We start from the raw sequence: 21,465 nt of genomic DNA on the forward strand, positions 1-21,465 counted from the left end.
AAAAGAAGGAGCAGATTCCAGTCTTGGGATGCTTCTGACAGAGAGGGTGATAAGGGAGAAAGAAAAGAGGAGACAGAGAAATACATTAAAAGTATCACGGCACACCTTGTTTCCTCCACACGTATACGCACTTTTACTCACTGCTCTAAAAGCCTTTTGTTTAAATGAATTTAAAGAAGGCCCAGTGAAAACAGACACAGAACTAAATTAGATTTTATCAGCCTTTCTCTTTAAAACCTTCTGTCTTCTCTACAGGAGACGATGCGGGACAAGATCTCCACCCCATTGAGTGTGGAAAGTGCCGTTGATGCCAGGTGAGAGACGGCAACATACCAGACGTGCACTGCATGAACGTTGTTATTTGTCCTCCAGATGGACCAGTTAACCCTAACCCTAACCCTATGTCCAACACGCTGTTCGTTTGTTTGTCTTTGTTCTCCAGAGATGCTGTTGCCAAGATCCTGTACTCGCTGCTCTTCCGTTGGTTAACAGAGAGGATCAACGCTCAGGTGTACCCCCGCCAACACAGCCTTTCCATCTCCATCCTGGACATTTACGGATTTGAGGTACAACACACACAGACGTATCACCTGTCTGTCACTTTCTTGTGTTGCACAGCCGAAAGACTCCAGTGTGTGTGTGTGTGTGTGTGTGTGTGTGTGTGTGACCAATAGGATCTGGCCTTCAACAGCTTTGAGCAGCTTTGCATTAATTATGCAAACGAGTACCTGCAGTTCTTCTTCAACAGGATCGTGTTCAGGGAGGAACAGGTGAGTCAACGTCACACCTGCAGGGCCACTCAATCCCTCACATACGCTCACGTACTCCTGCTTCACATCACTGATGCACGCACAAAATACACAAAATGTTTGCTTGCAGACGAGGAAAGAAATCTCTATTCCAGCTGGAAACATTAGTAAGTCAGTTGGAAACAGTAATGAGTCAGGTGAAGTCATTGTAACAGGACATTGCACGTGTTCCCCATGCAGGAGGAGTACAGCCGGGAACAGATCCCCTGGCAGAACATCCCTTTCAGTGACAACCAGCCCTGCATTGACCTCATTGCCGCTAAGCCTCATGGGATACTGAGGATCCTGGACGACCAGAGCTGTTTCCCACAGGTGGGTCAGGGGAGAAGAGAAGCTGAAGACACTCGAACGTCTGTTACACCCTCACACACGTGATTTAGAATGTGCTGCTTTGTTGCCAGGCGACGGACCACACGTTCCTCCAAAAGTGTCACTATCACCATGGCAGCAACCCACTGTATCAGAAGCCAAAGATGCCCATCCCGGAGTTCACCATCAAGCACTTTGCCGGCCGGGTCACCTACCAGGTACGCAGCTCCTCATTGGTCATCCACCTCTTTGGTCCAGACAGAAATATAAAAAGAATAAAAATCCGATGGGTTGCCATGACATTATGTGCAGACATTCATTGTCCCCAGAGGATGAACCCTACTGACTTTGTTGATCTCCTGACATTTCCTGTTCTGCCACCATGAGGTTAACATTTGTGATTTTCAGTGTGATGTCTCAACAACTTTCAAATCAATTGCCATGAAACTTGGAACACACATTAATGTTCCCCCGAATAAACACTATATGACGTTCCCTAAACTGTGTGTTTAGTACTAATTAGCAAATGTAAACACGGTAAACTTCGGCTGCATTTCAAATCGCATGTGTCGTTGGCACTTGATGATAAGATGAGGCATCACCAATTCATCCTGAGGGGGACGGGAATGTTGCATTCAAGTTTCCTGTCAACAATCTGTCTCAATCAATCTGATTCATATAGCCCCAGAGGCTAAGAATAGGTAAAGGAAAAGTAAGTGTATGAAAACTGTTAAACAAGCAAGAACACTTAACGTTGCTGGACAAGAGGGAATTTCAATAATCTGTGACGTCAATGACGCAGGTTTACAAGTTCCTCGATAAGAACTACGACCAGGTCCGCCAGGATGTCCTGGACCTTTTCATCCAGAGCAAGAACAAGGTGAGTGGAGACAAACGTCCTCACATCAACATGTCATTATGTCCTCGTACGATTGCAGTAAAACGTGTAAACGTTTGTGTGTGTGTGTTTCAGATGGTGTCAAATCTCTTCCTGGTTCACGCAGAGGTCACAGGTCAGCAGAGAGGAGGTCACATGAGGAAGAGCAGCACGGTCACCAGAAAATACCAAGCTCCCACCGTCAGCAACAAGTTCCAACAGTCCCTGCTGGAGCTGGTGGAGAAGATGGAGAGGTGAACCTGAGAGACGTGAATTACTCCCAGAAAATAACCGATAGCGAGCACATTTTTTAGAAAACGTCGTAGAGTTTATAAAGACATCACGTCATGAATAAAAAGCAGGAAATGTTATTTACTTTCCGTTTCAGGTGCAACCCTTTTTTCGTTCGCTGCATTAAGCCAAATAATATGAAGGTAGGTTTTTATTTTTACATTCTGTATTTCTATTGATCGTTCGCATGCGTGAGTTCACTCTCGCGATGTCCTGACAGTCGTTGTTTTCTCGAATGTGCTGACATGTTTAGCAAGCAGGTGTATTTGAGGACGACCTGGTCAGCAGCCAGCTGAGACACTCAGGTGCCCTCGAGACCATTAGGATCCGTCGAGAGGGGTATCCTGTCAGAATGCCATTCTACGTCTTCCTGTTCAGGTAACACACACACACACACACACACACACAGTATTAAACACGAGATGGGGGAAGGCACTGGGGTGTGAGCATTAGAAGTGACAGCTTTAGAAGATATATAACTACAGAAGAGATAACTATATGAAGGATTACCAATAAGCCAAGACATTGCATCTGTTTTGTGTGTGTGCGTGTACATGCATGTGAATTGTGTGTCATCCCCAGGTATAAGTCCCTGGTGGGGATACGAGAGCCTCCAGCTGCGAATGGAGAGAACTGTGTGATGATGCTCAGTAAGCTGTGTCTCCTCAGACCAGGAGCCTACCACGTTGGAGTCACCAAGGTGACTTCCTCCTCTCGTTTGTGCACGGTAACCCTTTCAGAAAAAAACCAACACAAGCTAACTATATGTGTGTGTGTGTGTGTGTGTGTGTGTGTACGGCAGTTGTTTCTGAAGGAGGACGTCTCCCAAGTGTTGGAGTGTAAACGGGAGCGCTCGCGTCAACTCGCGGCTCTCACCCTGCAGCGGTACACCCGCATGTTCTTCGTCAGGAAGCGATTCGTGGCCTTCCGCAAAAAGATCATCGGGCTCCAAGCGCAGTGCCGAGGCTTCCTCACAAGGTCGGCTGCTAGTTTCATCACGATTAACTGAAGTAAAAAAATATTGTTTTAGGTGATTTGACCTAGTATAGCCAGTAAAAGAAATAATAAGATAACAATTTAGCTGTGATAATAAAAATAGCCCCATGGTAAATCGAAATCCATGAGATAAAAAGTCAAAATTATGAGATAGTAAGTCATTAATATGAGTTAGAAAGTCCAAATTATGAGATGGAAAGAAAAAAAACAGAAAAAAAGCCAGTGTCGCTGAAGTGCATGTGTGTATGCAATAATAATGACATCACAACTAAATTGTGGTTCTTACATTTAAATAAGACTCTTCTTATTCGCCCGCTCACTTTTTCTATCTACATTGTATACGGCAGTAGTGAGGAAGACACATTAAGGGAGATATTGTCTTATAGGAAACACATTAAATTAAGGTACATTATGGTGCTTTTTAGGGGATGTCATTTTAATCAATGGTAAGCAACTTAACAACACCTTTTAGATGTTGGTCGTATTAGATATTGGTTGTATGTCGATGAGACACATTCATCAACACCGGAGAAGGAGGCATGCGGATTGGATCAAGTGCAACGGGCCTTTAGGACTCTCTGTTTACATCAGTGACTCTTATGCAAAATAGAAATTATTCTTAAAACTTCTGAACCAAGACCACAAAAACAGAATGTAACGGTGCCTTCTGAGACAAAGTACTTGTACTTATAGCACGCCTGCAACCTGTTCCTCTTTCTATGTGTCACAAAAGTTCCATAGGAAATGGGATCAAAACATGACATTAGTTATGAGACATGCGTTAATGTTGGATTCTTCAATCTGCCCGACAGGAAGCGCTACATGAAAATGAGGCAGAGTCTAGTCCGCTTCCGCTCTCTCGTCCACATGTACGTCAACCGCAAGCAGTACATCAAGGTGCGTGACAATAAGTCTCCTTTCATTTCTCAGAGATGCAACCCTTCCCACGTCCACATGAATCCCTTAGAGACATATTACCCTCTTTTGTTACAATTTAGTGCTTCAGCATCGTCCTGCTCCGGATCCAAGAGGAAATGTTCAGTGTGTGATTTCTGTGATCTGTTTGCAGATGCAGTTTAAAGCTCGGAGGAAAGCTGAAGAGGAGAGGAGGAGGAGGGAGACGGTGAGACGGAACACTGGACAATATATCCGGTGTTTTTACTCCCACGGGACATGACGGTTTTGGCAGTCGGTCATTAAAAATACATTTTAAAAAACTCTTTCAGGAGCTGACCAAGAGGGAGGTGGTTAACGTCACACACTTGGTGATCCCTGCAGAGCTGGGCGCATTGCTGCAGGCAGCAGGAGGTCTGTCAATGTCTTTGTGCACACACATGCACGCACACACACACACACACACACATTATTCACACATCCTTCAGCACTGGTTGACTTGAATAGTCCTGACAGAGAGGGACAGGAGTGGCTTCAGCTGATAAATAAACCACGACAGACACATTTCAACTGTGTATGCCTTAAATATCAGGTCTGTTCAGCTTCAACAGTCCAGTAGCAATAGAAAGTGGCACAGTGTACGTTATATGTATCCTAGTGTTTTTAGTAGTTGTTGAAATGCACCTCCAGTAGACATATGTACACTGGCTGACTTGTTGTTTGTTCTTGTCTCTCTCTCTCTCTCTCCTTCTAGTCAGGAGAGAGTTGCACTCAGACTGTCTGGCTCTGCTTCAGGCTCCTCATATCCAGGAAGAGGCTCAACTCACTCTGCCTCTGGACATCAACAACTACCCGTTCTACCGCTATGTGCAGATCTACTTTAGGGTGAGATGGGTTACAGTCTTACAGTCGTCTTCCCTCCCATAGATCAGCTTGGAATGTGCAGTAAGACACGTACATTCAATTTGTATTTATATAGCGTTGAATCATAATTATTGAGAGACACTTTATGTAGATTACGTCTAGACTGTAATTTAGAAACCCAACATGAGCAAGCATTTGGGCAAGTGGGAAGAAACAGTAATAGCACAAAAGCCATAATAATAAAAATAGTAAAAGGACTAATAATTACAGCAGTGGATATTAGAGATTGATTACATCAATAATGATATCAGTAATAATGATAGAAAAAGTAAAGATAGTATTATTCACAGTGAATATATTAGAACTATAATAATGTATGTCATCAAAGTAACAATAACTTATAAATAAGACTTATAATAATGGCACCAGGTGTACTCTCCAGGTGTGACCTTTGTAAATGTCAAGTTGTTGTGCTCCCTTAAAACAATGTCCATCTTTTGTCTCCGTAGGAGCCAAAGTTTGGGATGTTGATGGCACCTCTGGAGTCACCTCTGACCCGTGTGGAGGAGGACCTGAGAGGAGAAGCTGTGGCGCTCTTCGTCATGGTCGGCGGACTCTATTTACCGATGGACCCACTGTCCTTTACAATAGATACAGTCACACACTGCCAAGGCTGTTACCATCTCCACCATCTAGTCCCGACTTTCTAAACATTAGTTAAACTGTACAAATTATACTGTGAATCAATAAAATGCTGCTCTTAGTGACCGTAGCATAGGAAAAACGTATTTTTATTGACAGCAATGCAGAAATCCAGACACATTTAAAGTATTACGGCCACAGTACAACAATACACAACGTGCAACAAGCCAGCGATATCCAGAGTTAGTTGTAATGTTTGCCTTCATTCTGTTTTCAGGTGTTACGCTTTATGGGGGACCCTCACCTGAACGGTGCGCAAGAAAACATGTTTGGGAATTACATCATCCAAAGGGGCCTCTCCTCTCCGGGGTTACAGGACGAGATCCTGGCTCAGGTCGTCAACCAGGTGTGGAGGAACGTAAACTATGACAACGCCGAGAGAGGCTGGCTGCTGCTGCTGGCGTGTGTCTGCAGCTTCGCGCCGTCGCCCAAGATGGACAAATATCTACTGAAGTAAGTCATCATCTCTTACACATGTGAACAGAAAGCCTATTGCTGACAATATACTGTACCTTCACATGCAAATGGTAGCCTGGTAGCAGTGTAATACACGTAAAGAAACAAACATTGCAGCCCGCTAAAACAACTTAAAATAACTAGTATTTCCTGAAATAATAAGAAATACGAGTGAAAATGCAGTTTTTAAAAGCCAGCTAAGTTGTTGCAGGTAGCACAAAGTGAAACGCAAGTAACTTAACCATTTAAGGTAAAAGAAAATCTGGTAATGAATTCAATTATTGAAAAAACATTCCAGTCTTTGTCACAGTTACAGTTTTAATGAGGTGATCAGTAAAGCATGAATTAAATGTGCTTAGAGGGGCAATTCTTTAAACTCAGGTGTCCTTTGCCTCCAGGTTTGTATCTGACCACGCCCCTGCTGGTTGCCAGGCGTTACTGCAACACAGACTAATCCAAGCCAATCAGAAGACACAGCTGGGATCGGGCGCCGCCCCCGAGACCGCAAGGACCTATCCGCTGTCGCTGCTGGAGTGGACGGCCAATAGGAAGAAGGCAAACATGGTGTTGCACGTGCACTGTTTTGACGGTGAGACGCAGCTTTTCCCTTTTTTGAACATTACATCACCCAGTTTTCACTTCCTTTTTCACTTCCACATATTATTGTATTTTGCTTCGGTGTGATTTTAATTTGTGTGATTTGTCGGCGGTTCGATCCCGCATGTCGAAGTGCCCTTGAGCAAGACACTGAACCCCCAAGTCGTTCCCACTGCTCCTCAATGCTCAGGATGGGTTGAATGAGGTCAGATATCATGTGTGTTCCAGTATGTGTGATATGTATTTGTGTTTATTTTCTCCGTAGGAGGGTCCTTCTTGTGTCCGGTCCACGCCTGGACCAGCGGGGAGGATTTAGCGGGACACATCCTGCGCCACAGGTGACGATATCTCATATTTAAGCAATAGACACAAAGTTTAAACTCCTGTATTTTCTCATTGCTCTTCTTAGATACTTGTACTGATTATTCATGCAATAAATAAATAAATAAATAACTTCTTGAAATATTCTGTATTTTGTTGTAATCTTCCTACTCAAACATTTACATCTCATATATATTTAATACTCATTTTATTTAAAGCTCCAGCTCCACAATATTCATTTTTACTTCAAATAGAGTTACATTGTACAGCACGTGAGGCTTTGGCATTTGAAGTGTACGATTTTGCAGGGGAGTGTCCGACTGGTGGAGGGGGAGTTCGGTCCTGATGAAGGAGCACGGCCAGTGGGTGGAGTTAGCGGGTCACGACTATGTGATGGACCTGGTTTCGGACCTGGAGCTTCCGCCGGACTTCCCGAAGCAGAAGAGCTACTTCGTCATCAGTACTGACGACCCGGCCAGAGTCAGAGCCAACGCCGGCCTGTCAGTACACAAAACACACGGACATGCGAGTACAAATATCTGAAAATGGATACTAAAGAAAATGTATTTACCTATGACACATTTTCCTCTCCTCTCTTTCTCTTCCTCTCTCCTCTCCTTCCGTGTCCTCTCCTCTCTTCCTCTCTCATCTCCTATCTCCTCATTTTCTCTTCTCTACTTTCCTCACCCCTCTCCCTTATCTTCACCTCTCCTCTCTTCCTGTTGCTCTCTTTCCTCTCTTCTCCTCACCTTTCCTCTTCATCTTCTCCTCTCCTCTCTTCTTGTCTTTATTCCTTTCAACTTTTCCTCTCCTTTCCTATCTTGTCTTCCTGGTGCTCTCTCTCCTCTCTCCTCCTCTCTTCTCCTCACCTTTCCTCTTCATCTCCCCTCTCCCATCTCTTCCTGTTCATCTTCTCCTCTCCTCTCCCCTCCTCTCCCCTATCCCCTACCCTCACCTCTCCTTTCTTCCTGGTGCTCCCTCTCGTCTCTTCTCCTCATCTTTCCTCTTCATCTCCCCTCTCTTCCTGTTCATCCTCTCCTCTCCTCTCAGTGCTTTGTTTGGCAGTGGCTTTGAGTCCGATGAGGAGCTTCCTCCTGCCTTTCCTCTCCGTAACAGCAGACCGGCCTACAGTTTGCCTGACTCTGACGGTTACTACAGCCACGGTACGCAAACACACACACACACACACACACACACACACACACACACACACACACACACACACAAATGTCCTGAACTACATGCAATACGAATGTGCACAGCAGCATCTGGTGGTGAAAGCTATTGTATCTGCAGACAAGGTCCGACGTGAGGCCTGTTATAAAAACCCGTGAATACAATGGCAGCCTATTTCGGTGAAGATACTTTTGGTTTCTGCTTAATAAAAACACAGAGCGTGTGTTTTAAAGCTGACGTCTGTCTGTGTCCAGGAGAGTCGGACGTGTTCAGTGACGGTCAGACCCAGAGAGGAATGGACCGCTACCTGGACAGTCTGTTTGACCCGGTGCTGTCAGACAGCAGCATCGTGAGTACCGACCTTCACGCCCCGAACACACGTTCCCCTCCTGCTTTGGAAATACACAAGCGTGGAAAATACAAGTTGATTGATGTGTTAAAGACACACATTATGTTAAAGACACACAGACAAAGCAAACACGTTTGAAGACACCACCATTTTTGTTTTATAGTTTAATAAACTGATTAAAACATAAAGGAAATTCTCGTTAACCGCAGTTCAGAAATACACCCGATCTGCCCTCTGAGTGCGGACAGAGGTGAGCGTTGATAGATGGGAGGAACATGTGATCCACTGCTTCTGTTTGCGTATGAATGGGGCAAACAGGAGGGGCGATTAGGTTACTGAGTGACCTACCGTATTTTACTGCAACAGCAGGCAGCACTCGAGCGCTCGGTGCAGGTTTGTTCAGTGCGTTAACGAAGGTTCTCACGGACACGTTGTCCAATTAAAGCCACGTAATGTCCCGGAAGTATTTTTTTAATAAAATCGTCCTCGAGACCCATTTTTCGAAACGACGTCTTTTGGTCATTGAAACAGCGTTGGGGTGGTAACTTCAAGTTTGATTTCCATTGGGTTTTTCTGCCGATGAAGTTTGAACTGGTGCGTTCTTTGACTCTCTGCTCATACAGCTACTGCTGCTGGAAATGTAAAACAAATAATGAATAAAGCATTTTATTTGTTGTGGAATATAGCAATTTCGTTTTATTGTGTTGAGACAGTTTGTTATGCTGCAGAAGCATTTGTTGGAGGCTCGTGCCACTTATTTAGGAGTTTCTGTGTGTGTGTGTGTGTGTGTGTGTGTGTGTGTGTGTGTGTGTGTGTGTGTGTGTGTGTGTGTGTGTGTGTGCTGGAGCTTCTCCTCCAGTGTGTACGGTACTTCCTGCAGAGTATTTAGTTCCTATAGCTCTACTGACGCACTCACAGAGGGTCTGAATCAACCAGCACAATACACTCCACTCCGGCTCTCTTGTTCCCTTCGTCTCTCCTTCTTCTAACACTCACTCGCTCGCTTCTCTCCCTCCGCTTCATGTCTCTCCAACTCCACTTTCTGAACATCTCCAACCGTTCTCTTCCATCTGCTGAATCCCTGTTCCCTGTTTCTCTCTGGATACCAGGACATGGACAAACGTGGAAGTTTGTCAGCGAGGATGAAGGGAGGAGGAGGTATAGGCATCACAGGAGAAGGGGAGAGTCGGACCACCCCCAGCCGGCCGTATCCTCCAGGAATACATCCCGGAGGTGTGTTTTCTGTTAGTTAAGTCTAATTTTAGTGCACATTGTCCATTAGTTTTTATTTGGATTTGTGTTTATGTCATTTTATTGTATGTCTTTGCTTTGTGTTTAACTGCGTGATTATTTTCTTCTTTTGTCTTTAATTTTTCTTTGGTCTGAGTTTTGTATTTTCTCTTTTGTCCACTGACATCAATAATTCAGGTTGTTCTAAGTCGGTTCTAAATCCTCTACATTAGTCTCAGGTTGACAAATAGCAAGATAAATGAATAGTCCCCTGAATGTTTCAAATGTTTTAGGTTCACTTAGTAACTTACTTAGTCCTGATGGTGGCGCTACAGCAACCCTCTTAACGTTAAAAAATAAAATCAGTCATACGTCTGTTAAATGCATTTAACTAACTAAACCCATCTCCTCCTTTAGACCTTTAGTCCTCCACAAATGATTCAGACACATTTTTTTATTAACCAAAACTGAGCCCTCATGTGCATCAAAACGTTTTACTGCAAATTCTCACTAAATAAATCACGACGTCCAAAATTGTGATGCTGTGGTCGATGTACTTTGTTAAATTCCACAATTGTCTGTCCAAACACGATTTGTACCGCATTTTGAATCCTGTTTCCTATTGCAGTGAATGAAACTGAGCATCTTTAAACAGCAGTTTTTTCAGACATTGATAGACATCAGACATTGATAGTGCTGCTTCTTGGTCCTCAAAACACCCTCGACCCGCTGCTTTTATTATTTCCACATTGTTAGAGGGTGAGGGCTAAAGCGTCTCAGTGACACTGAACGGGACCGAGGTGTAGACGTCCAGGTGTACAGTTCACCGACCTTAAACTGTCGCTTAGAGGGTCTGGTGAGCAGCCTGACCTCGTAGATAATGCATGGGCCGCCATTCCCTGTAACCACAGATGACTCCGGTACTCTCTATAGGCATCTGTCCCTCTCATTATCTCTCTCTCTCTCTCTCTCTTGGGACATACAGTATTCTCTGTCATACACATTATCATCGTTTCTCTGTTAAACATCACTACTTTTTGTTTTCTCCCCCCCCCCCCCTTTTTACTTTGTCTTTGGAGAATATGCAGTGAATATTTTTCAAGCTCCTGAATGTCCAGAAGTCCAGTTTTATTGAGCTGCAATTAAAACATGTTGAACTATTTACTGAACTACGATTGGACGAGGCAGCAGAGAGAGCAACAGCAGGATGAAGGAGATGACCGCCTTTAGTTTAACTCAAACTAAATATGTACACTCGATACAGTTTGATGGATAGTTTTAATGCTTTGAACACTGATGTGAAACATGCAGTTTGGGATCTAAACTTTCAAACTCATGCCTAATATCATTCAATCTACTTATTCATTTTAAACAATAGGCTGTATTTTGTTTTATTACACAGTCAATGTAAACCTGAAGCATCAGTTGAATTCTACAGATAATATGTAGCAAACAAACACATGGAAACAAATGTTCAACAAAACATGCTCATGTTTGGCAGGTAATGTTGACGAGGTAAATCGGTAATTTGTTATAGCTTGTTCGGTTTTGTTTGCCCATGATGAAAATAACAAATATAGCCAGGGTTGGTAATCAGGAAGGATGCTAGATTTGAAAAATTATCCAACTGCAAAATGTATATATTTTCCAATGAATGTAGCTGGCAGCACGAGCTCCAAAAGTAGCTAAATCTGGAGAGTAAGTTGGAAACCGACCTCCTGCCCCTTCAGGCCTCCCTCCAAAGCCCCTCCCCTGGTGCATTGAGAGTTTTACAGATTTCTTTTGTCATAGCATTCGATTTATTGATTTCTGTCCAGCTGTAATGAGAATTTCAACAAATGTGAAGTGTTTTTGAAGACGATTACCAACCCATAGCTTTAAGTCCATGTGAAACAGAGGCAGAGTCCTGGAAGCTCTTGATTAACCTGTTCCCTGACCTGTCGCTCCTCAAGCTGTGCCAGTGCTTCCAGTAGCGGGAGGAATGATGCCACCCATCCCCGCCATGCCAATCCCCTCCCACCACCATCACCACGAACAGCACCAACAGCAGCAGCAGCCGCAACCGCAGCCGGCGCCACGGCCTCAACAATTCAACCAATACAACCTTCCCCAACACCCCGACAGCCAACAGACTTCTTCCACTATCACTCCTTCCACACGCGTAGCACCCAACCCGTCACCCACTCGTGCACCCGCTGCCGATAGAGATAACGTAGCATCCCGTGTCGCCGGCGTCCCCGGTCTGCCGGCGGGGCCCTCGCTCCCTGTCGCGCCTGCGGTTCCAGGCTTGCCTGTGATGACAGGCGTGCCAGGTACAACAGTTCGGGTGTGCGTTCCCGCGTGTTTGGCCAGAAGCATGTTGGCGTGGTGGAGTCACGATTTGTGCTAGATAGAAGAATAACTTCTTTGTGCCTTGCACAGAGGAACGTTACAGCCTCACAACATTGTGAGGCTGTAACGTTCCTCTGTGTGGTTTGTTTGACGTGGAGGAGCCGACTGTGTTTGCTTCTGCTCTAGATCAAAATCATCTTTACTCAATGATGTCTATGTTCACGTGTTTATTCTCCTCCAGGATCGGAGCAGACGATACTGACTCAACAGCAGCAGGCCATCATCAACCAGCAAGCGATCATTCTGGTTTGTCATATTACACTTTTTCTGGACAACTCTGACGTTACCGTCGGTGTGTTTGTGTGAGTTGCATGAAAATATATGGTAACGGCCAGTCAGAAGTTGAGTTTCATTCAGCGTTAATAGGTGTGTGTGTGTGTGTGTGTGTGTGTGTGTGTGTTGCAGGCCCAGCAGATGACCATGCAGGCCATGGCGATCCAGCAGCAGATGTTGTCTTCCTTCCCCCCCGTTGCCCCGGCGCCCCAGTCGCCCCCCTTACACTATTACACACACCTACCAGAACGGTCACACACAACTAGCCATGTGAGTAAACACACACACACACACGTGCACTAACACCTGACAGCATGAATGCAAATATGGAAGCATTGTCTTGGGAAAAAAAAAAAAAAGGTACTCGGCTGTATCACTTCCTGTTGTTTTTGTTTTGCAGACCAAAGAGAGAGAAGACCCGCCGTACAAGTCTGCTGCTGTTCAGCGAAAAATGAGTATGTTTCACACTCTCAAGGTCAAATTAACCTGCAGATGTGTTGTTAGAATGCTGTGATTGAAGCTTTTCTAAAACTAAAAGTTACTCAAGTACTCCAACGAGAAAAATCTATGCATTGTGCCCTTGAGGGGTGCCCTTGAGGTTTAGGGGTTGAAACACCAACCTTGCTTCCCCAGTTTGAGTCTGACTGAGGACCTTTGCATCCGTCTCATTCATGTCGCTGCGCTTCCCCTCAAAACGATGATTGAAATGCTCCCACTGATGGATGTCCACCAACATAGCTCCATATTTCAGTCCGGAACTAGTTCCAAAATTGAATCCAAAAGCTGCAGGATTAAATTGTGAAACATATGCACTTGATCTAATAGAAAGTGACGTTCCAGGTCCAACACGTGGCCCGCCTCCTGAGGACGTGGTCCGATCCAGTTCGAGTAACACAAAGCGCATCGATCCCAGCCACGACATCAAAGACATCATCAAACAGCACCAGCCGGCTGAGGCGACAACTTCTACTGGACCCGCCACACAGAGGTAACTCTGGATTTCATAGCGTGAATAGGAATACTGACTATGGTGTTGTTTGTCTAATCGTGTGTGTGTGTGTGTGTGTGTGTGCGTGTGCGTGCGTGTGTGTGTAGGAAAAGTGATGGAAAGGGGTTTGCGAAGAAGCCAGACCCACACGATGAAGCTATGGAGATCCTTAAAGATCAGATGTCAAACCCTCCACAACCGGTACCCCAACTCGGCACACACACACACACACACACACAAACTAAAATTATATCTGACTATTCATTTTTTTGTCTCAGATTCAAAGGAAGCCTCAAACCTCCCTTCGTAAAGAAGAGGGAGGAGTTAAGGTTTCCAAGACAACAAAATCTCACACTGCGGGGCCAACAAGCTCGAGCATAAGCCCCGCCCATCCTCCAGGTAATCTTTTTACACATTAATGTGACATCAATCCCCAGTGATAAACAGTGGAAAGGTCTCCACTTAATTCACACGCGCTTGTGAATGGCCTGTGTGTGTGTGTGTGTGTGTGTGTGTGTGTGTGTGTGTGTGTGTGTGTGTGTGTGTGTAGTCTCTAGAGAGTTACCAGTAGAGGAGGAGATCATTCAGACTCAACTCCACAGCAGGACTAGTGATGAATATTACACGTACTCCAACGTCCCGTGGAAACTCTACATGAGGAAGGAGGTGCGTTTCATGAGCACGTGCACAAGCGCATAATCTATCATAATTTTCTTCATAGATCTACATGTGTAATATTTCCATTGTTGTTTCAATGTTCCATTTGTTTGTCTGTTTACAGGTTTTCTATCCTAAAGAGACCTTCAACAGTCCACTGGTTCTGGACCTGCTCTTCAGACAGGTGGATCTGTGTATTCATTACTAAGTTACAAAGTTAATTTGTTCACTCTGGTTTAGTTTTTCATCATCGTAAAGTATAGTTTATGTTAATTATGCCAATAGTTAAGATCATAATGATTTATTCAAACTAAAGGCTAAGGCTAAAAGTTGTCACTTTATTATAGATACATAATCAGTTGTGGCCTGATCCTGGGCTTCCTTTTAAAATACCGTTGCTCTGTGAGGCTTTTATTTTGAAGGGGAGTTACTCAATGTTTTGTTTTCGCAGGTTGTACATGACACCTTCGCTGAGGCCTGCATCCGAATCACCCAGGAGGAGAGGCAGAAGATGAAAGCTTTATTTGGTGGGAGAAAACACATCGCTAATGACTCATAGACCCTCGGCAGGATACAGGATACTTTTCACTTTTCAACTCTCTAGATTTGGTTTTAAACTCCTTCTCCGTGTCTTTTGACAGCTGAGAACAAAGTGGACCAGGTGTCGGGAACGCACGACGAGAACGCGAAGAAGAAAGTGGTCGCCATGGCCAGAGACCTGTGGGAGATTTACTTCTCCCGCCTCTTCCCAGCCTCTGTGAGTTCTTGTCTCTTTTCTTTTGGAGTCAACCCGAAAAGTGTGGCAATTCCCACTCAAAATATGATGAAGGTTTATTTCTTGATCTTACTACATGTGATTGTGTGTGTGATTGCGTGTGTGAGTGTGTGTGTGTGTGTGTGTGTGTGTGTGTGTGTGTGTGTGTGTGTGTGTGTGTGTTTTCCAGGGCAGTGTGGGGACAGGAGTGCAGGTGCTGTCTGTGTCTCATAAAGGAATCAACCTGCTGAAGATGGTGAGGAGTAGCTCTGCTGCTCCAGACTACTTTAGAGTGCTGAGGCCTTACAGGTGAGCCTTTAGTTTAGTTTGTATTAAACACGAGAAGAGGTGAACTTGTGATTGCGCTCTCTCTTTAAAGTACTAATTCTAATCCAAACAAGCTGCCTGTGTCTCGTGCCCAAGTCATTTGACCCGAGAGGCCCCTTTTTCTCTTTCTATGTGACTTAATGTTGATGTTTTTCACTTCCTGTTCAGCTACTCGGACATCCTGTTTGTGTCGATTCCCTCCAAGAACATGCTGGAGTTCAACCTGACCAACGAGAAGCTGATCCTGTTCTCGGCCAAGGCCCCGCAGGTCAAGCACATGATCGACTACTTCCTCACAGAGCTGAAGAAGGTCAGAGGGTTTTGGTCTCTTTGTTTATCTGCTCATGCTGATGCTACTCTGTATGGCTACTTTTCTGCATTTGCAAGTAAACTGACTTGGAGACCAGTAATTAAAATAGTTTTATTTATACAGTGGAATAATGGAATTATGTATTCATTTCCAGAGGAATGTGATGAGTGCAATAAGCAAGAGAGGTTAGACATACAACTATTGGGAAGAGATCCATATGGCAGGTTAAACCGATAAAAACAGAAGAGGTTAAAAGTGATGCAAAGAAAGAAATATTAAATAATATATAGTCTTTCGCTATATATAAATAGCTAAACTGGTGTGTGTGTGTGTGTGTGGTGTTTGTAAGCTTGTTGATGATTTGACTGAAAGGTTTAGTGAAGTCGGGGGGAATTAAAAAATAAAAATAAAAGCAGCAGACGCTCAGATTTCCTGACTTTCTGTCACGAATACGATCCTACTTGTCCCATAATGTATATCAATAATATCTTTTGTTAAATTACTTTAGCAAGAGCAAATCTCTCTCTCTCTCTCTCTCTCTCTGTCTCTCTGTCTTTCCACCATAAGTTACTCACACCAGAAAACACACGACTACAAGCTTTAAATCATGCAGACCCAGAGGATGGTGATGATGTGTGGGGGTGATTTTTGCAGCATGATCTTTGTCAACATGTCACATCTCCATCAGGACTCCGAGTACGTGGTGGCGGTGAGGAACTACGTCACTGAGGACAGGGCGGCGCTCAGCTTCCACAAAGGAGACATCGTCAGACTTCAGCACATGGACGGGCTGGAGGCCGGTGAGACGCACACACAAAAACACGCACGCACCGAGCGCATTGATGTGTTTCTGTGAGCCAAGTATGTCCCTGCTTCTCTGTGCTTCATGCTGTGTGTGTCACGTATGTGTGTGTGTGCGTGTGTGTGTGTGTGTTTGTGTGTGTCTATGTGCAGGCAAACATTACGGCTGCATAGTGAGGAAGAAGGTCATGCTTCTGGAGGAGCTAAAGAGAGACACTCCTGAGTTTGGTGGGTTTTTTGCAGGACCGCTCCATCCTGGTGGGGTCTGTTGTGTGTCTGCTTGATGTGTAGTTCAGTATTTTAGTCGAGCCTTCACTTCTTTGTCTTCACGTGTTTTTTATGTCGTTGATTTAACTGAAGCTTGAGGATTTGTTACCTTTTGTATGCCTCAAAAGCTGAAAAACATAAAGTGAAGATTTTTCATTTCATATTAAGACACCACTTTGAAGACACCACTTTGGGGTTTTCTGTGTTTTACATGTGACATTTTTGTTGTTTGTTTATAACGCACGTCTGTGTGTGTGTGTGTGTGTGTGTGTGTGTCTACAGGCTGGCGGTTCGGGGCCGTGTACGGAAAATCTGGAGTGTTTTCCAGCGACTATGTGCGTCCTGTGGCCGCTCCAGACTTCCTGGTTCTCCCCGCTGAGCGAGTGGAGCCTCGAGACCGACAGGGACGAGTCGCCGCATCAGCTGCTATCGCCGTGGCGATGGGCTCAGCAGTAGCTGCCCACGAGCTCGACCTCTCCACAGAGGTGCACACCAGGAAGTTGTTGACTCACGTTACATGTGTACTTCTTTCTAAACGACTGTCCAACACAGAAACGTGATGCTTGTTTTCAGCTTCCACACTACGTCAGGAAAAAAAGAAATCTGAGCTCAGAGTGTGAATAGTTTCAGCTTGAATAATAAATACCCCTATATTATGGTACAAGCTGCTGTTTGTACAGTATATGTTGGAATGTTTTGGTTTGCAGAAATGGAAATATTTTTGCAGATAATTACACCTTTGGTGTTCGTTTAACTGGCACTGGTGCTTAGCTTTTTATTGCTGTGTGTTTGCTTGTGCGTATCAGGTAGTAAATGAGATGTATGGGGACAGTCTGAGCGCCGAGCTGGACGATCTGCCTCTGCACAGCGGTCAGTACCACATGGCGGAGTTTGCCAAGAAGTACTTCAGAGAGGCGCAGAAGAACAGAAGGTCAAACACACACGTGCTGCCAAAATATGGTGAAAATGTGTCATGGACATGCCAATGGACATTTATGCACACACAGTTCATAACTGCCGCCTGTGTTTCCCCCACAGTGACCATAAAGCCAAAAAGGGGAAGGAGGGCAGGGACCCTGTTGACATGGTCAAATTCTCCAAGGTAAAGCAGCTGAGTTTGCTTCAACGTTTGCTTCAAAGTCTCCTTCATCTTTCAGAGATATGGTCCTTTGCACCGCTGCACCTTGTCATGTGTTCGTCCCTCCAGTCTCCCATCCAGGACTCTCTGATCGACTTCTCGGACAGCGGGATGAACAGAGTGGCTGCCGACATCTTCTTAGGTGAGAGGAGAGGAAGGAAAGGAGGGATGGATACAGATAGGAGGTAGAAGAGGAAGCTAGAGAATTCGCTGTTGTAGAAAAAAAAGTTCCCAAAAGAATGAGAAAAGGAGACTTCCCTCTTTTTCTTTTTTCCGACATCATTTGTTCCCACATTGACTGATTGTTTCCGTTCAGCCGTAATGAAGTTCATGGGAGACTTCCCTCTGAAAGGTCAGACTGAACCGGACCTGGTGACCACGATACTGAAGGTACACAGGCTAACACACTCGCTTACCTATTTGATTGGCTTTTATACTAAGACGATGAGCAGATAGACTTTCGCAGGATGTATTGAAGTGAAATTGAAGGAAACCATCAACAACACTGTCGTCTTTAATGCATGTGCTCATGAATCCAGTTGAGTGGTGACCACGGCCTGATAAAAGATGAAGCTTACTGCCAGTTGATGAAGCAAGTCACCACCAACACCAGCTCTAAACCGTGAGACTCTTCAACATTCAACGTCACACGCTGACTCGAGGGGCTTCTGGCGTGGCCTCGGAGAGGCTTACTTTTGTCAGTTGTGTGTTTATTTTGTGTGTGTAGGGACAGTTGTCAGAGGGGATGGAGGCTGCTGTACATCCTGGCAGCTTTCCATCGCTGCTCCGACGTCATGAAGCCGTTTCTGTTGAAGTTCCTGCAGGACGCCTGTGACAGCCCCGGGATGCAGTACCAAGGTAGACCGGCCATCAAGTCCGATGAAAAGACGCTGCGTCCCATCAACAAACCAAACACACACTTATTATAATTATAAATCAATCACCACCAGTCTGACTGTGTTCTTAGCTATTATCGATGTGGTGCTCTTCATTGACAGGTATTGCCAAGGCATGTGAGCAGAATCTGAGGAGGACTTTTCAATATGGTGGACGTACGCAGTATCCCAACAACATGGAGCTCAAAGCTATGCTGGTCAGTCTCTTAATTCAGCCATGCAGTGTTCTTTAAAGGCTTATATGTGGTATAAAGAAAAAGAGCTAATAATGTAATGATTGCTGTGTGGTTAAATGTAGTGGATATGTTCCTCTGAACGCATTAAAAACAACCGTCAAAGCCAATGTTAAGTCAGAATATGCATGATATTGTATAGAATATTTAGTTTAAAAAAAAAAAAAACATTTTATTTCAGCTTACTTTATCTTTATCATTTGAACTTTATCTTTGTCATAAACAATGTATACGCTATCATAAATCACGAATGTTTAGAACTTTAAGTTTTAGGATTTGTTCAATTTAACTACAATGGTATTGACACTTTTATAGTTAAGGCTGTTAAAGTGTGAGTTTGTTTAGCAGCTGCTCTCAGTAACAGCTGTACGGTATGACGTTTGCCTTCTGATTGGTTGTTTCTGTGCAGGCTGGGCGGAGCTCCAAGAGACAGCTGTTCCTGCTGCCAGGTGGGATCGAAAGGCACTTAAAAATCAAGACGTGCTCTGTGAGTGACACACACACACACAAATGATAGATTCTAAAAATAAGCATCCTGCTCGTGTATTAGACCAGAATGTATATTTTATACAGGACAGAAAACGGGTCAAGGTCGTAGGTCAACATCACGGCAGCATTACTGAATTGTGAATCAATTTCTTTTTTTTGCAGGTTGCTCTGGACGTCATCGAGGAGCTTTGCTACGAGATGGGACTTCACAGGGTGGAGGCTCTGGATGAATACGCCGTCTTTTCGGTCACGCACAAAGGTTCAACGAGGATGTAGCGTGTCATAGTTAAAAGACCTACAATGCAAAAACCCTCTTGATGTAGAGCAATGCACGACACGATAATAACCCAAGTGTGTCTCTGTGAAGGTCAGAACGTGCGTCCCCTGAACAAGCGCGAATACATCCTGGACATTGCGACAGAGGCGGAGCCAGTGGACGCCAACTACAGCCTGTGGTTCAGGAGAGTCATATGGAGTCTGGCTCTCAAACTCGACAACGAACTCTATGTCACCATGCACTATAACCAGGTGGAGATCTATGAAACGACTCTGAAGTCCTGTTTCTACTCGAGCTAATCCAGTCAGACGTTTGGGCTCATATTCTTCCTGTGTGGCTGGTTTTAAAACAATTCAGACTCAGAGATACAGTAGATATTACCTCTATAGTCCCGTTTGCAGAATTGCTGTTTATCTGTCACAAAAGGAGCAGTGACATACAGTGAAGTAAACTCTCTATGTCTCTTCTGAAGGTGTTGCCAGACTACCTGAAGGCCTTGCTGAGTGTGGTTCCTCAGGGTCAGGCCAGTGACCCGCATCTGCAGCAGATCGCCAGACTGGCTGCTCTGCAGCACCGTGCCAAGGACACCATCTACCTGCCCGCCATGTAAATACCGTATACATAGACATACACAGCGCAATCACCCAAAAAAAACTGACAATCACAGGCGCAGCCTCGCAAATTTGCAAAAATACATGTGTGCACTTGTGCAGAATGTATAACTGCTTCCTCTTGACGTATCGCCGGTTTGCTTTTTTTTGTGTGTGACTTTAGCCGTGAGGTGCAGGAGTGCATCCCCCCACAGTTCTACAGCAAACAGGGTTCACAGCTCTGGGTGAATATGGCAACTCAACACATGCAGCAGGTGCAGCCCTTAAACCCGCACCAGGCTCGTGCACAGTTCCTCGGTAAGAACACAGCTCTGTGCGAGTGTGCGGTTTTTTTTACACGCATTTTTCACATAAAAATAACCACTTACAAACTCTCTCTCAACATTTGTCTGAATTTGAATGTTTTGATTAAAAACATCTGCAAAAAGACAACATTTTAGTTGTCATTAAAGAGGCAGTGTGTAGGATTCGAGGGCATCTAGTGGCGAGGTTGCAGATTGCAACCAACTGAAACTTCTCCTGTGTGCTAAGCTGTAGGAGAGCTACATTTGCCCGACACAAAAAAACGTGTATGGTCCTATCGAGAGGGTTGTCCGCGCTCCAAACGACTTTTATTTTCAGGCGATTATACACTAAAGAGAACTATATATACTATGATATTCCATTTCTGACAGCAGATGCCCCTAAATGCGACACATCTCAGAAAGTTACATTGGAAAGCTGCACGTAACTGTCAAGGAAGCTGTTTCTCTTGACAATAAGTGACTCTAAGTGGCTTGGATGTGCTCCCGTAGTAAAAGTGACCCGTCCTGTGTTTGTCCCAGGTCTGGTCAGTGCCTTCCCCATGTTCGGCTCCTCCTTCTTCTACATCCAGAGCTGTAGCTCATCCTCCATCCACGCCCCGTGCATCCTGGCTGTCAATCTGAACGGACTGCACTTTCTCAACAAGGATACTCATGTGTGTGTCACGCTCACTCACTCACAGCCGCGCATACAAAATCATCCACTTTTTGTAATGTTACACGATTCACATTCAAAAATATGGCAGCAGGCAGCTGAGTGTTTGTAACAGTGTTCATTTTAAGCCTCACTGATTTAACATCGTCCAGATCAATTTACCCTATAAGCAAACTTCTGCAAAAAAAAAGAATAGGACCAAATATAGACTTAGGCTCCCCCTGT

At 44.6% G+C, this 21,465-nt stretch overlaps 1 protein-coding gene across 1 annotated transcript in view; it reads left to right on the plus strand.

Annotated features, from left to right (window-relative positions):
• Window positions 1-21,465, plus strand: part of myo15aa (myosin XVAa) — a 28,604-nt gene that overhangs the window by 5,547 nt on the left and 1,592 nt on the right. Inside the window, exons 11-62 of the mRNA XM_034539290.1 lie at window positions 256-314; window positions 443-566; window positions 675-770; window positions 990-1,121; window positions 1,211-1,336; window positions 1,921-1,998; window positions 2,092-2,249; window positions 2,384-2,429; window positions 2,540-2,664; window positions 2,869-2,986; window positions 3,089-3,264; window positions 4,095-4,179; window positions 4,352-4,405; window positions 4,509-4,594; window positions 4,935-5,061; window positions 5,550-5,645; window positions 5,960-6,195; window positions 6,597-6,787; window positions 7,061-7,133; window positions 7,425-7,616; window positions 8,167-8,279; window positions 8,547-8,641; window positions 9,751-9,874; window positions 11,824-12,183; window positions 12,444-12,508; window positions 12,668-12,805; window positions 12,936-12,990; window positions 13,376-13,523; window positions 13,631-13,724; window positions 13,802-13,922; window positions 14,074-14,189; window positions 14,305-14,364; window positions 14,632-14,707; window positions 14,822-14,937; window positions 15,125-15,243; window positions 15,430-15,571; window positions 16,260-16,371; window positions 16,526-16,600; window positions 16,922-17,124; window positions 17,446-17,570; window positions 17,678-17,741; window positions 17,847-17,919; window positions 18,094-18,167; window positions 18,317-18,399; window positions 18,505-18,635; window positions 18,776-18,870; window positions 19,316-19,393; window positions 19,558-19,654; window positions 19,763-19,923; window positions 20,145-20,278; window positions 20,447-20,580; window positions 21,108-21,241. Of these exons, the coding sequence (XP_034395181.1) occupies window positions 256-314; window positions 443-566; window positions 675-770; window positions 990-1,121; window positions 1,211-1,336; window positions 1,921-1,998; window positions 2,092-2,249; window positions 2,384-2,429; window positions 2,540-2,664; window positions 2,869-2,986; window positions 3,089-3,264; window positions 4,095-4,179; window positions 4,352-4,405; window positions 4,509-4,594; window positions 4,935-5,061; window positions 5,550-5,645; window positions 5,960-6,195; window positions 6,597-6,787; window positions 7,061-7,133; window positions 7,425-7,616; window positions 8,167-8,279; window positions 8,547-8,641; window positions 9,751-9,874; window positions 11,824-12,183; window positions 12,444-12,508; window positions 12,668-12,805; window positions 12,936-12,990; window positions 13,376-13,523; window positions 13,631-13,724; window positions 13,802-13,922; window positions 14,074-14,189; window positions 14,305-14,364; window positions 14,632-14,707; window positions 14,822-14,937; window positions 15,125-15,243; window positions 15,430-15,571; window positions 16,260-16,371; window positions 16,526-16,600; window positions 16,922-17,124; window positions 17,446-17,570; window positions 17,678-17,741; window positions 17,847-17,919; window positions 18,094-18,167; window positions 18,317-18,399; window positions 18,505-18,635; window positions 18,776-18,870; window positions 19,316-19,393; window positions 19,558-19,654; window positions 19,763-19,923; window positions 20,145-20,278; window positions 20,447-20,580; window positions 21,108-21,241 (6,093 nt within the window). The remainder of the gene's footprint in view (window positions 1-255; window positions 315-442; window positions 567-674; window positions 771-989; window positions 1,122-1,210; window positions 1,337-1,920; window positions 1,999-2,091; window positions 2,250-2,383; window positions 2,430-2,539; window positions 2,665-2,868; window positions 2,987-3,088; window positions 3,265-4,094; window positions 4,180-4,351; window positions 4,406-4,508; window positions 4,595-4,934; window positions 5,062-5,549; window positions 5,646-5,959; window positions 6,196-6,596; window positions 6,788-7,060; window positions 7,134-7,424; window positions 7,617-8,166; window positions 8,280-8,546; window positions 8,642-9,750; window positions 9,875-11,823; window positions 12,184-12,443; window positions 12,509-12,667; window positions 12,806-12,935; window positions 12,991-13,375; window positions 13,524-13,630; window positions 13,725-13,801; window positions 13,923-14,073; window positions 14,190-14,304; window positions 14,365-14,631; window positions 14,708-14,821; window positions 14,938-15,124; window positions 15,244-15,429; window positions 15,572-16,259; window positions 16,372-16,525; window positions 16,601-16,921; window positions 17,125-17,445; window positions 17,571-17,677; window positions 17,742-17,846; window positions 17,920-18,093; window positions 18,168-18,316; window positions 18,400-18,504; window positions 18,636-18,775; window positions 18,871-19,315; window positions 19,394-19,557; window positions 19,655-19,762; window positions 19,924-20,144; window positions 20,279-20,446; window positions 20,581-21,107; window positions 21,242-21,465) is intronic.

The sequence above is a fragment of the Cyclopterus lumpus genome, chromosome 8 (genome assembly GCF_009769545.1).
Source record: "Cyclopterus lumpus isolate fCycLum1 chromosome 8, fCycLum1.pri, whole genome shotgun sequence".
NCBI lineage: Eukaryota > Metazoa > Chordata > Actinopteri > Perciformes > Cyclopteridae > Cyclopterus > Cyclopterus lumpus.